The 13793-nt window shown below is 42.1% G+C and overlaps 1 protein-coding gene across 1 annotated transcript in view; it reads left to right on the forward strand.

Annotated features, from left to right (window-relative positions):
* Window positions 1–13793, forward strand: part of NPHP4 (nephrocystin 4) — a 353374-nt gene that overhangs the window by 142273 nt on the left and 197308 nt on the right. Inside the window, exons 10-11 of the mRNA XM_073656722.1 lie at window positions 8291–8473; window positions 10363–10501. Coding sequence (XP_073512823.1) covers window positions 8291–8473; window positions 10363–10501 — 322 coding nt within the window. The remainder of the gene's footprint in view (window positions 1–8290; window positions 8474–10362; window positions 10502–13793) is intronic.

Here is a 13793-nt window from a genome sequence, read left to right on the forward strand (position 1 = left end):
TACATTACATTACTTATCCTGTACTGATCCTGAGTTACATCCTGTATTATACTCCAGAGCTGCACTCCCTATTCTGCTGGTGCAGTCACTGTGTACATACATTACATTACTTATCCTGTACTGATCCTGAGTTACATCCTGTATTATACTCCAGAGCTGCACTCACTATTCTGCTGGTGCAGTCACTGTGTACATACATTACATTACTGATCCTGTACTGATCCTGAGTTACATCCTGTATTATACTCCAGAGCTGCACTCACTATACTGCTGGTGCAGTCACTGTGTACATACATTACATTACTGATCCTGTACTGATCCTGAGTTACATCCTGTATTATACTCCAGAGCTGCACTCACTATTCTGCTGGTGCAGTCACTGTGTACATACATTACATTACTTATCCTGTACTGATCCTGAGTTACATCCTGTATTATACTCCAGAGCTGCACTCACTATTCTGCTGGTGCAGTCACTGTGTACATACATTACATTACTTATCCTGTACTGATCCTGAGTTACCTCCTGTATTATACTCCAGAGCTGCACTCACTATTCTGTTGGTGGAGTCACTGTGTACATACATTACATTACTTATCCTGTACTGATCCTGAGTTACATCCTGTATTATACTCCAGAGCTGCACTCACTATTCTGTTGGTGGAGTCACTGTGTACATACATTACATTACTGATCCTGTACTGATCCTGAGTTGCATCCTGTATTATACTCCAGAGCTGCTCTCACTGTTCTGCTGGTGGAGTCACTGTGTACATACATTACATTACATTACTTATCCTGTACTGATCCTGAGTTACCTCCTGTATTATACTCCAGAGCTGCACTCACTATTCTGCTGGTGGAGTCACTGTGTACATACATTACATTACTTATCCTGCACTGATCCTGAGTTACATCCTGTATTATACTTCAGAGATGCACTCACTATTCTGCTGGTGCAGTCGCTGTGTACATACATTACATTACTGATCCTGTACTGATCCTGAGTTACATCCTGTATTATACTCCAGAGCTGCACTCACTATTCTGCTGGTACAGTCATTGTGCACATACATTACATTACTTATCCTGTACTGATCCTGAGTTACCTCCTGTATTATACTCCAGAGCTGCACTCACTATTCTGCTGGTACAGTCACTGTGCACATACATTACATTACTTATCCTGTACTGATCTTGAGTTACCTCCTGTATTATACTCCAGAGCTGCACTCACTATTCTGCTGGTGGAGTCATTGTGTACATACATTACATTACTTATCCTGTATTATACTCCAGAGCTGCACTCACTATTCTGCTGGTGATGTCACTGTGTACATACATTACATTACTTATCCTGTACTGATCCTGAGTTACATCCTGTATTATACTCCAGAGCTGCACTCACTATTCTGTTGGTGGAGTCACTGTGTACATACATTACATTACTTATCCTGTACTGATCCTGAGTTACATCCTGTATTATACTCAAGAGCTGCGCTCACTATTCTGCTGGTGCAGTCACTGTGTACATACATTACATTACTTATCCTGTACTGATCCTGAGTTACATCCTGTATTATACTCTAGAGCTGTACTCACTATTCTGCTGGTGCAGTCACTGTGTACATTGTAATGCAGCAGGTTGCTAGCATTACTGTAAATGGTCCAGGATGTGCTTACCGGACCATGTACCTTCCCCTTTATGTGACTGGTCACATGACTGTGACATCACCCAGGTCCTGCATGCACAGTAAAGCTCTGTATACATGACTGGGACAGCACACAGGACCTATACACACAGCTGACTGATCACATGACTGTGACATCAGCAAGGTCCTGTCAGTATGTGGCTGTCTGTGCACAGCATATATAAACCTGCTTAATTTGAGACAGGTGTGTTCGGTGTGAGAGGCGTGAGGCCTGTTCCCCATGTGTGTGGGATACCGTGATACCGTGGAGCCTGGCAGCCTGAAGGCAAAGACTAGATCCTGTGCGGATGCTGGTGGCCTTGGAAGGCAGCGGCTTTGAAGTGAAGCCTGGTACCTGAAAGGTCGAGTCTGGATCCTGTGCGGATGTCAGTGGCCTTTGAGGGAGAGCCTGCTTGAGTAAGAGTCCTGGAAGGCAGAGCCTGGATCCTGTGTGGATACCAGTAGCCTTAGACGGAACGACGGCTGGAGACCCCTACCTGGGAAGCCGCAGAGCCACAGTGGTGGCAGAGTAACGGACTGAGACAGCTATACCCGGCAAAGGTAATACCCGGTGCTATATGGACATTGTGATATGAACATTGCTACTTTATTACCTTGCCGTAAGCTGTACCCTGGAGCAAGTGGGCCGGGGTGCCACTTGGCTCATGAATTGTTTATGTGTGTAAACCTGCCGGTGGCGGACTAAGATGAACTGTGTGTGAACAGCGGTTTATGAAGTGCCATAATAAACTGCAACACTGTGTGAAAAACGTAAAGACATTGCACGTGTGCATTGATTGACGCAGCGAAGCGAGTTACCCCCAGTATGATGACGAGCGCTGCCTTACAACATACATTACATTACTTATCCGGTACTGATCCTGAGTTACATCCTGTATTATACTCCAGAGCTGCACTCACTATTCTGCTGGTGCAGTCACTGTGTACATACATTACATTACTTATCCTGTACTGATCCTGAGTTACATCCTGTATTATACTCCAGAGCTGCACTCCCTATTCTGCTGGTGCAGTCACTGTGTACATACATTACATTACTTATCCTGTACTGATCCTGAGTTACATCCTGTATTATACTCCAGAGCTGCACTCACTATTCTGCTGGTGCAGTCACTGTGTACATACATTACATTACTGATCCTGTACTGATCCTGAGTTACATCCTGTATTATACTCCAGAGCTGCACTCACTATACTGCTGGTGCAGTCACTGTGTACATACATTACATTACTGATCCTGTACTGATCCTGAGTTACATCCTGTATTATACTCCAGAGCTGCACTCACTATTCTGCTGGTGCAGTCACTGTGTACATACATTACATTACTTATCCTGTACTGATCCTGAGTTACATCCTGTATTATACTCCAGAGCTGCACTCACTATTCTGCTGGTGCAGTCACTGTGTACATACATTACATTACTTATCCTGTACTGATCCTGAGTTACATCCTGTATTATACTCCAGAGCTGCACTCACTATTCTGCTGGTGGAGTCACTGTGTACATACATTACATTACTGATCCTGTACTGATCCTGAGTTACATCCTGTATTATACTCCAGAGCTGCACTCACTATTCTGCTGGTGCAGTCACTGTGTACATACATTACATTACTGATCCTGTACTGATCCTGAGTTACATCCTGTATTATACTGCAGAGCTGCACTCACTATTCTGCTGGTGCAGTCACTGTGTACATACATTACTGATCCTGTACTGATCCTGAGTTACATCCTGTATTATACTCCAGAGCTGCGCTCACTATTCTGCTGGTGCAGTCACTGTGTACATACATTACATTACTTATCCTGTACTGATCCTGAGTTACATCCTGTATTATACTCCAGAGCTGCACTCACTATTCTGCTGGTGCAGTCACTGTGTACATACATTACGTTACTGATCCTGTCTTATATTCCCGCACTCTTGGTAGCTGTTATAAATCAGGTGACATTACACATGGCCGTACACTTGCACAGAATACCAAGCTTGCATGTTTATTTCAATGGAAGATGGGAACAAAGCATTAAGCATATGGGAGATGGGAACATGCTTGATCTTTTATTTTTTGGGAGCAACAACATCCTGATATTCTTAAATTAATGTGGTATTATTGGTCATAAGAAAAAAACTCGCCCTAATTAGTTTTTTCATAAAATTCAATTTGAGGCACGTACCCATTTGGTAGCAATCACCTTGTGTTCCCCAATCTACTATAAATCTGTACTGTTTACCTCAATGGGACATATTTATCAAGCTAAATGCGGCAGAATTCTGCACCTTGTCGGTCAAGTGGGCTTGTCGTCCCTAAAAAAAAAAAAATGTAGCTTTCTGGCAAAAAATTAAACAACAAGTGTCAAACTTCTGACACAAAGTAAGCCGACTAATACATGATGTAAACCTCGACTAGACCGCCTTAGAAAATTGGACAGATCCATCAAACTGCAAGAACTACTATAACTCTGGCGTCTAGTCTAAGTTTTTACAATGTGACAATTAGTCAGTATTGATAGATCTTCCCCCCCAATGTCTTTCATGACTTGCACCATACTTATTATGTGTTTTAACATTTTTTTTATAACTTTTTGGACAAGGAAAGCATGCAAAAATGTGCCAAATTTGTGGTCCACTTTTCTGGCACAAAGTAAGCCAACTAATTAGGTTTAATATTAGACCGCTTTATCGTACAACAAAAACCAATCTGACTCCTTTTAGGAGTGTCTACGGATTAAATTCTAGCTTTGTCACGCCTCCGTCCAGCCCATGCATTGCCCACTTTAGTGTGAAAACTTGCGAAACTTTGCATTGCACAAAAGTTACGCAATTTTTCAAAAAGTTTTACTCTAAACTCTTTGAAAAGTTGCAAACTTTTTGTGCAACGCAAAGTTTTGTAAGTTTTCACGCCAAAATGGGCGATGCATGGGCTTGAACGGGGGTGTGACAACGCCCTCCTGTCTAATTCATAACCCGACGTTTTGAATACCTTTTCCTAGAGATCTTAATCCAGTACTGGACAGGAGTAAGATTTCTGGTGAGGCGCACAACACTTGTAAGATGAGCCTGATTCATTAAGAGGTGGGATCCTGCTCGATTCGGAAGTCCGGGGGCTGTATGGGGGTCCAGAGAAGCCTCCGCATGGGAGCAGCAAAAGATATATATAATTTTTTTTTGGGGGGGGCTCTGCAGTGGAAAATCTACAACAAAATCAGCATGATTTGGTGCAAAATTTGAGATGTTTTTTGCAATGCAATTTTTTTGCTTCCAAAAAAGGGGTCTTATGTCTTGTTTTTGGACACTTGCGTAGAAATCCCTATGCTCAATATTCGATATGACCGATGGAGGCAATATCAGGAGACGCAGCTTAATGAAACCCGCCATACTGATTTAGAACAGCCAGTCCTCTCTTGGGCTATTATCGGCCCCGGTGACTGTGTACGGTAAAGAACCAGGTAGCCACTGTGAAAAATCCAATCTGATGAGAAGGGAAGATATGCCGCTCCTTGGGTTCATACGTTTGATAATGAGGTTGTCTAGTCAAGCAGTATGAAATGAATTCTCCCTGTTAAGAGGCCGGAGAGCAGCCCACCCCTCCGCCTGCCCCCTCTCTTCCTATATGTTACGGCCTTGGATTTGCAGAATTGTGTCATTTTTAAGGTTCGTTTTGGGATGGCGGCGCGGACTCCAGCTCAATCTGCATTGTTCTCTGTGGATGTGACGGGGTAATGTACAAATATGACATAAATCGCACTAGATGAGACGCACTGGCAAATTCATTTCAAGAAGGAAACGTTAACATAATACATGAATATTACCTATAATGAGCATTACCGCTGCTTTACCGCCATTTGTGGCAACTCTCATGGCACCCCCGCTATGTGTTCAGCATAAGGACTTGTCCAAAACATAATTCTGTCTTCGTAATTGAAGTCGGCTCCAGAAATGTTATAAGTGTGATCTGTCTAAGTAACAATGGGAATTAAAGCGCGACTGTTGAGACCTCGACAGTTCTCTCGTAAAGTCTGGAGTGTGACATTAAGCATATTCCTATGAGAAAAGCGCTTATAGGGCCCAAAAAAATGGAGAGGAAATGTGTCCTGCGCAAGTAAATAACCAGTGATCTGCAGGAAGTCATGCAAATTGCAACTTGAAGAACTTGGGACCCCAGTGCATGAGTTGTGATTGCTACTCCCCTGCCATGTGCCATTTATAATTCTGGTGTCCTCCTACGGTGTAGAATTGCTCTAGGGTACCCCTTAGGCACCAGGGCTTGGGTGCAACTGTTACCCCTGCCCTATGGGGTTATATTAAAGCCTATTTTCAAAGGAATTATCCCATAAACAACATTTATCACCCATCCACTGATGCACATGTGTGACCGCTTCATTTAGTTCTGTGAATCTGTGGGAGAAGTCTTGTGTATAACCCCCACTCTATCTCAATTGGTGGGGGTTTCAGCAGTTGGACCCCCAGCTACTATATTTTTCACTTATTCTTTGGATAAATGATGAATGTTGTTAGTGAAATAACCCCTTTAAATGGAAAATATGCTAAGCTTATGATGGTAGAAGTCGTTGGCAACATGCAGCTACCACTAGGGGGAGATTGTTGCATGCAGATTTCTGTATTAACTAACTGTATAAGTCCATAAACAGTAAGTTTTCCCTCGTGGTGACTGTATAAATCCATATACAGTGAGCTCCCCCTGGTGGTGGCTGTATAAATGCATATACATTGTGCTCCTGGTGGTGTCTGTATAAATACATTTAAAGTGCGCTCCCCCTGATGGTGGCTGTATAAATGCATATACATTGTGCTCCCCCTGGTGGTGGCTGTATAAATCCATATACGGTGTGCTCCCCCTGATGGTGGCTGTATAAATGCATATACATTGTGCTGCCCCTGGTGGTGGCTGTATAAATGCATATACATTGTGCTCCTCCTGGTGGTGTCTGTATAAATCCATATACAGTGAGCTCCCCCTGGTGGTGGCTGTATAAATGCATATACATTGTGCTCCTCCTGGTGGTGTCTGTATAAATACATTTACAGTGCGCTCCCCCTGATGGTGGCTGTATAAATGCATATACATTGTGCTCCCCCTGATGGTGGCTGTATAAATGCATATACATTGTGCTCCCCCTGGTGGTGGCTGTATAAATGCATATACATTGTGCTCCTCCTGGTGGTGTCTGTATAAATCCATATACAGTGAGCTCCCCCTGGTGGTGGCTGTATAAATGCATATACATTGTGCTCCTCCTGGTGGTGTCTGTATAAATACATTTACAGTGCGCTCCCCCTGATGGTGGCTGTATAAATCCATATACGGTGTGCTCCCCCTGGTGGTGGCTGTATAAATGCATATACATTGTGCTCCTCCTGGTGGTGTCTGTATAAATACATTTACAGTGCGCTCCCCCTGATGGTGGCTGTATAAATACATTTACAGTGCGCTCCCCCTGATGGTGGCTGTATAAATGCATATACATTGTGCTCCTCCTGGTGGTGTCTGTATAAATCCATATACAGTGAGCTCCCCCTGGTGGTGGCTGTATAAATGCATATACATTGTGCTCCTCCTGGTGGTGTCTGTATAAATACATTTACAGTGCGCTCCCCCTGATGGTGGCTGTATAAATCCATATACGGTGTGCTCCCCCTGATGGTGGCTGTATAAATAAATTTACAGTGCGCTCCCCTTGATGGTGGCTGTATAAATACATTTACAGTGCGCTCCCCCTGATGGTGGCTGTATAAATACATTTACAGTGCGCTCCCCTTGATGGTGGCTGTATAAATACATTTACAGTGCGCTCCCCCTGATGGTGGCTGTATAAATACATTTACAGTGAGTTCCCCCTAGTGGTGGCTGTATAAGTCCATATACAGTAAGTTCCCCCTAGTGGTGGCTGTATAAATCCATATACAGTGAGATCCCCCTAGTGGTGGCTGTATAAATCTATATACAATGAGCTCCCCCTAGTGGTGGCTATCTAAATCCATATACATTGTGCTCCCCCTGGTGGTGGCTGTATAAATCCATATACATTGTGCTCCCCCTGGTGGTGGCTGTATAAATCCATAGACGGTGTGCTCCCCCTGGTGGTGACTGTATAAATCTGTATACAATGAGCAGCTCCACCTAGTGGTGGTTGTATAAATCCATATACAGTGAGTTCCCCCAAGTGGTGGCTGTATAAATCCATATACAGTGAGTTCCCCCTAGTGGTGGCTGTATAAATCCATATACAGTGAGTTCCCCCAAGTGGTGGCTGTATAAATCTATACATATTTTGGCAGTAGGCAGCCATAATTACAATATTTAGCAATTGAAAACAATGACCTTCCCTATACAGATACATACCTAAAATGGAATAGAGGACTTCCCTTTAACAAGCCGTGCAGTAGGACATGTGACAGTGGTCTCTGTGGGGGCTGAGGCCCATTCTGTTATGCTCTGTGGTCCTATGATTTCTATATTCGTCCATAGCTATGCTGGGAAGATGGCGATGTTATTTGAGCTCCAGTACATTGGCTCTGATCTCATCACAATTTCTTTGCTTTCTTCTAGGTGCCTTCTGCTACAATGCTGTCTAATGCATCTTACATGCGTATGATCCGATGGGCCTCCTGGAATCCTCTCCTGAACCCAGGATCTTCAGAGGTGACCTTACCCTTAGAAGGAGGACCTCACCCCAATCCTTGTAACAGCCTTGTCTATAAAATACCTCCAAACACCATGAGCTCCAATGAGGTGAGCAATACCTACTGAGTTTTTTACAATTCCCTACGCCTTTATTACTTGTGTCACGTATCATCCCATTTCTGTGTTAACCCTAGAACGCATACCTGGGGCCTCGTAGTCCCGCCCTGTTAATTGTTTTCTATTTTCTGCAAGATTTCTTTAGTTAGAATTTTGAAACTCTAGGTATTCCTCAGGTATATAGTTGTTTGTCATTTTTGTTATTCCATGTTATTTGCACACGGGCCTAAAAGGCCCCAGGTATATGAAAATGTAGATTTTTATGGTCATGCGTTCTAGGGTTAAACCACTTCTCCTGTTGATAAATAACCTTACATTATAGAATGCGTGTGATAATGAGGCTTAAAGGGGTCGTTTTGAAAACCTGTTTTCAAATACTGTATTATACTTTTTGCCTTAAAGGGGCCCTATAATTTTGAATTAAATATGTAATTTTTCACCTGGTGTAAATGCCGCTGTTCTCCTGAATCCGGCAATGTTTTTCTTTAGTTTCTGTGCCTCTGCATTCCTGAGATATGGACCCTTCTTCCCTAGTCTTTTTAGCCAACTGGGTGAGATCCTCCTGGAAACACCCACAGAAAAGAGTTGAGGACCACACCCGCTTGGCTAGCAAGACTAGATTTGTATACAGTGAAGAAGGGGCTGTATCTCAGGAATGGAGAGGCGCAGAAACAAAAGGAAAACATCGCCGGATTCAGGAGAACAGCGGCATTTACACCAGGTAAAAAAATACATATTTATTACAAGTGACATTTAATAGTGGGATCATGCAGTATCCTCATCTAGTAGTGAAGCAGTTAGGCATTACATGGAGACCACTGACTGCTGTCCATGTAATCTTAGGTTTTCCAGAGTGATTCACCCTCCTTTCCATTATATCTATTATATCCTCATGTCCAGTGGCAGACAAACCTATTTATAAATAAAAAAAACAGACAAATGCAATACACAAATATCCTGCAATAAATAAATAAACCACAATAGTGCATGAAAATAATATAGGGTACTTTAGTTAACATCATTTTAATCAAAATAATGCAAAAGCCATCTCACCTCGTCACGGTGACCCTATTTGGGACAGTCCTAACTCTAATATTTAAAACCTTAACGTTTTCTAGTGACATGCATGTGGATAAGGGCTGAGAGACTGAACCCACCAAGTGGACACACAGACCTGGGAAGCAAGATGAATAAACTTTCCAGCTCAAGGAAAGAGCAGGCTACACCCTTATATGCACTTGTGCATGTTAGACTGAAAAAAATCTGAAGAAATGAACTGGAATGTAAATTGGTGTGCATGCAGGATGTAAGAGCACGTTCACACATGGACATTAAACAGAAAAAAAACAAAGGCAGAAACACAATACACAAATACCCTGCAATAAATAAACCGCAATAGTGCATGAAAATAATATAGGGTACTTAGTTAACATAATTTTGATTAAAAATAATGCAAAAGCCATCCCACCTTGTCACGGTGACCCTATTTGAGACAGTCCTAACTCTAATATTTAAAACCTTACCTTTTGTCTAGTGACATGCATGTGGATAAGGGCTGAGAGACTGAACCCAGCTAGTGAACATGCTCTTACATGCTGCATGCACACCAATTTACATTCCAGTTCATTCCTTCAGGTTTTTCCTATTTATAAATGGTTGATAAAAATATGTACCTACCATGTATATAGATCTATAATAGCTCGACTCTACTACCCCTGTACTAATACAATGCAGGGTATTTTTTCCTTTTACTGCATTGGGTGGGGGGATCTATTAATTTGGCCTTATTTTACAATCTAGTAGATTACCCCAATACAATAACCATTTCGGAACATCGGCCGGATGTGTGGTCCCATCTGAACCTTAACATTTCTTTCCAGGTGCAGCAGGTTGAAGCTGGTACTTTGTATTTTAGCTTTAATGCTCGCTCAGGACAGCAGATGGGCGATAGGGCTGAATCTGTAGAAAGTTTGCCCGAGGAGCTGCATCAGTCAAAGAAAAAAGGATCCACCGCGAATGGTAAGCTTATGTGGTCACTTGAAGGAAACTTCCAGCCAAAATGAAATCTTGCCATCAATGTGGTCTCAAGTTTAAAAGTCATCCTCCATCGACGCAGTAGGAGATAACTTTCCAATTGCTGGGGGTTTAACCGTCGTGGTCCCCACCAATCCTGAGAGCTGGGACTTTGAAGACCCCCCCTGAACGAATAGGAGGTCAGTCGTGCGTACCACTGCTCCATTCTTTAATGGGAGCGTCAGAGATTGCTGGGCGCAGCGCTCAGCTGATCTTCAGCACTCCTATTAGAATGAATGGAGAGGCAGTGTTCATGATTGACCACTGCTCCATTCATCCAGGGCTACCTGGTTCCCTGGATCATTGGGGGTCACGGCAGTCGAGCAAACAGCAATCTGTAAGTCTCCACCTATTTTTTTGGATAATAGATAATATTCAATCTTGAGAATACTCCTTTTTTTAAAGAACACTAGGTACAAAAAATGCACATAGAATTTAAAAAACAATTTTGTTCTTCCTCTCTTAATCTTTTTTCTTTTCTCCTATTTTGTCTTATTCCAATTAAAACTGTAAAATGTATAAAGAAATTTCAGTATGTCTAAGGAGCTCAGCCATGACCTCCATTTCTTCCTACTGTTTTGAGTCTGGCCGTAAGACAACTGTCTGCAGCAGAAGCCTCCCAGCTCTACCTTGTCTGCAATAGATTAGCAGCAAGTATAAATCAACATATAGTGGCTGTGCAAAAGCCAAAATATAACAACTTATAGATAGATTGCACAATAGCAAGTAATAGCAAATCCAACAAGTTTATTTTGTAAAATTAACAAACAAATTCAGAAAAAAAAGAATCCAACAGGTTATATTCAGGAGTGGGGCACTGAAAATGATATAATTACATACTGGATACACAGAGATATTTGTAAATAGTTTATATACCATGATTTTATAATATAGAATACCCATGAAAATATGTATGATCACAAGGCAGGTAAAAGACAGACCAAATGGTACGAATTCAACCGCATTAGTAAAGGCTGCCGAGAGCTCAGAAATAATAAATAGCAAAGCACCTCTACATATATTATCCAGTAATTTATAGAGTAACAATACAAGAGCTTTTAATCGCATCTTGCAAAGTGACCGTGCATAGAAGGTGCAAATGTGCATAATAAATACAGAGCTCATAGGAGCTTAACAATCATTATCCAAAGTTGGAGCAGTATATCAATGCATATTTGGAGAGGAAGAACCAGGGTAGTCAGATAGAAGTGCTTACCGCCAAGATGCTTGTGCCCCACACACACGTTTCCCGACGCGCGTTTCGCCACTGCGAGCTTTGACGAGGCATGGTGAGGGCGTGGGTATGTATTGACTATATACAGTCCATTGGCCAATGGAGATTTTGTGTTATTTCTTGTCTGCAATAGGACAAAAGATTGTTAAGCCCTGTCCCTTGGCTAAGGGGCTGGGGCTTCAATCAGCCACCAGCCAAAAATGGAGCTGGTCAGTCTGGGATTCACTCTTTATTCTTTGCTAGGAGGTACAGTTCTGTGATGATCTCAGTCATATAAGAAGTAGCTAACTTCTCATACTTGGATTCCTTTAGAAATAAATAGAGCCGACGTCCAATGGAATCAACTGTTTTAGTAAAAATTTATGCTAAATATGCAATCTTCACATAATCAGAAGAGATTTTTATCCCTGGAAGGCTATGTTCACATGCAGCATTTTTGCAGTATCTTTCGCTGTGCTTTTAGTGAATAACACTAACTTTAAGACAAATCACACATGTAATCCGCACCCAAAAACACAAAAATGCAGCAAAACTTGCCTGTCATGGGTGTGTCAGAAGTGACACAGTCGCCCTGCAGTTGGTTGCAGGAGATCTCTTCGTTTGGCATTACAGACACCTTCTTAGAAGCGGTCTCTCTAAGACCCAGCAGCTACTTTCCTCTTGTTAATTAACACCCTGGCCTGGGTGTATAAATACATGCTGTTTGCTAGAAGGAGGTGCCGGCGATATTCACATGACCCCTTGTGAGGTTTTGAGCAAGAGCAGTACTTCTTCCTCTCTGGAGCTAAGAGGACGTGTGCTCATATCTCTGAAGTCGACTAAAGCTAAGCTATCTTCCCTTGTTTGTTCCCCCTTGTTTTCTTTAGTTGTCAGTGGGGATCGACTAGCGCTATCTCCTGTGCGGCTATTGGTGCGGAACCAATATAGCGACGCTAGGGTAAACAGGGTGATATAAGGTCAACCTAGGAGGTCTCCACTACCCCCTTTCCCTAGAGTCAGGGCCCCCTTTTCCCTTCCCTTCATGTTGCACTTAGTCTTTCCTATACCTTGCGTGACACTGCCTTTTGAACTCCAAAAGAGCAGGTTTTGGCTGCAGAAAAAAACGCTGCGTGTAATCATAGCCTAAAGGCCAGCAAGCAGAGATCTTGAAAACTGTGATTTGTTGATACAGAAACTATATTAGAAGATTGTTACTATTTGTTATTTTACATTGAATGAGCTTTATTCTCTATAGCTGGAATATTCCTTTAACTTGCTTTAATTTTTGACATTGGCAGCTCATCAGTTTTTTGTTTTTTTGTTCTTGAATGGAATTGGCCACAGCTTTTTTTTTTTCTCATCCTTTTTTCCCTTATTTTTCATCTTGCAGCCAGAAGTTAATGGAGAGAGTTTAGAAGTTTGATAGCAACATTATTGAACAGATGGCGCAGCTTCATTTCAGAATGACCCATGATTCTCCTGTGCATTTGGTTAATTGATATGTCATGTCAGCCGTTGTATAGGCAATTTATTGCGCAGTTAGCTTGGAGAAACTTGTGAAAGTCAAAACTTGCCACAGCTACTTGCCAGTCATTTTTGCTTTTTATTTTATTTTGGTTTTACCAGTTTTAGCTGCTTTTTTGTTTGTTTTAATAAATTAGACCGTAATTGAAACCATGGTTTTCATTAACTAAAGACCTAATGAAAACTGAAATAAGTCATTAATCTCTGCTGTCGGGCTATGAAAAGTTGTGGAAAGAGAATTTTGTAGTCGCGCAGCAAATTTTACTTTTAATTATAAGAACAATTTATCCTTATTTGCTTCCAATTAAAAATAACCATAATTATTTCCTCCAACCTGTAATGTAATGTTCTGCCACCAGAGGGCAGTGTGCCCCTTTGAATAGACGTCTACGGCGCGTTTCGCTGGAACTTGACTGCGTAAGTTTAGTCATTTTTAATACAGACGCGGATAGTTGGACACTGCTGATCATAAAGACCCGAAAATAAAAGATCTCCACGTGT

The sequence above is a fragment of the Phyllobates terribilis genome, unplaced genomic scaffold (assembly GCF_046119375.1).
Source record: "Phyllobates terribilis strain yellow unplaced genomic scaffold, ASM4611937v1 Scaffold_12__6_contigs__length_324123572, whole genome shotgun sequence".
Taxonomy (NCBI): Eukaryota; Metazoa; Chordata; class Amphibia; order Anura; family Dendrobatidae; genus Phyllobates; species Phyllobates terribilis.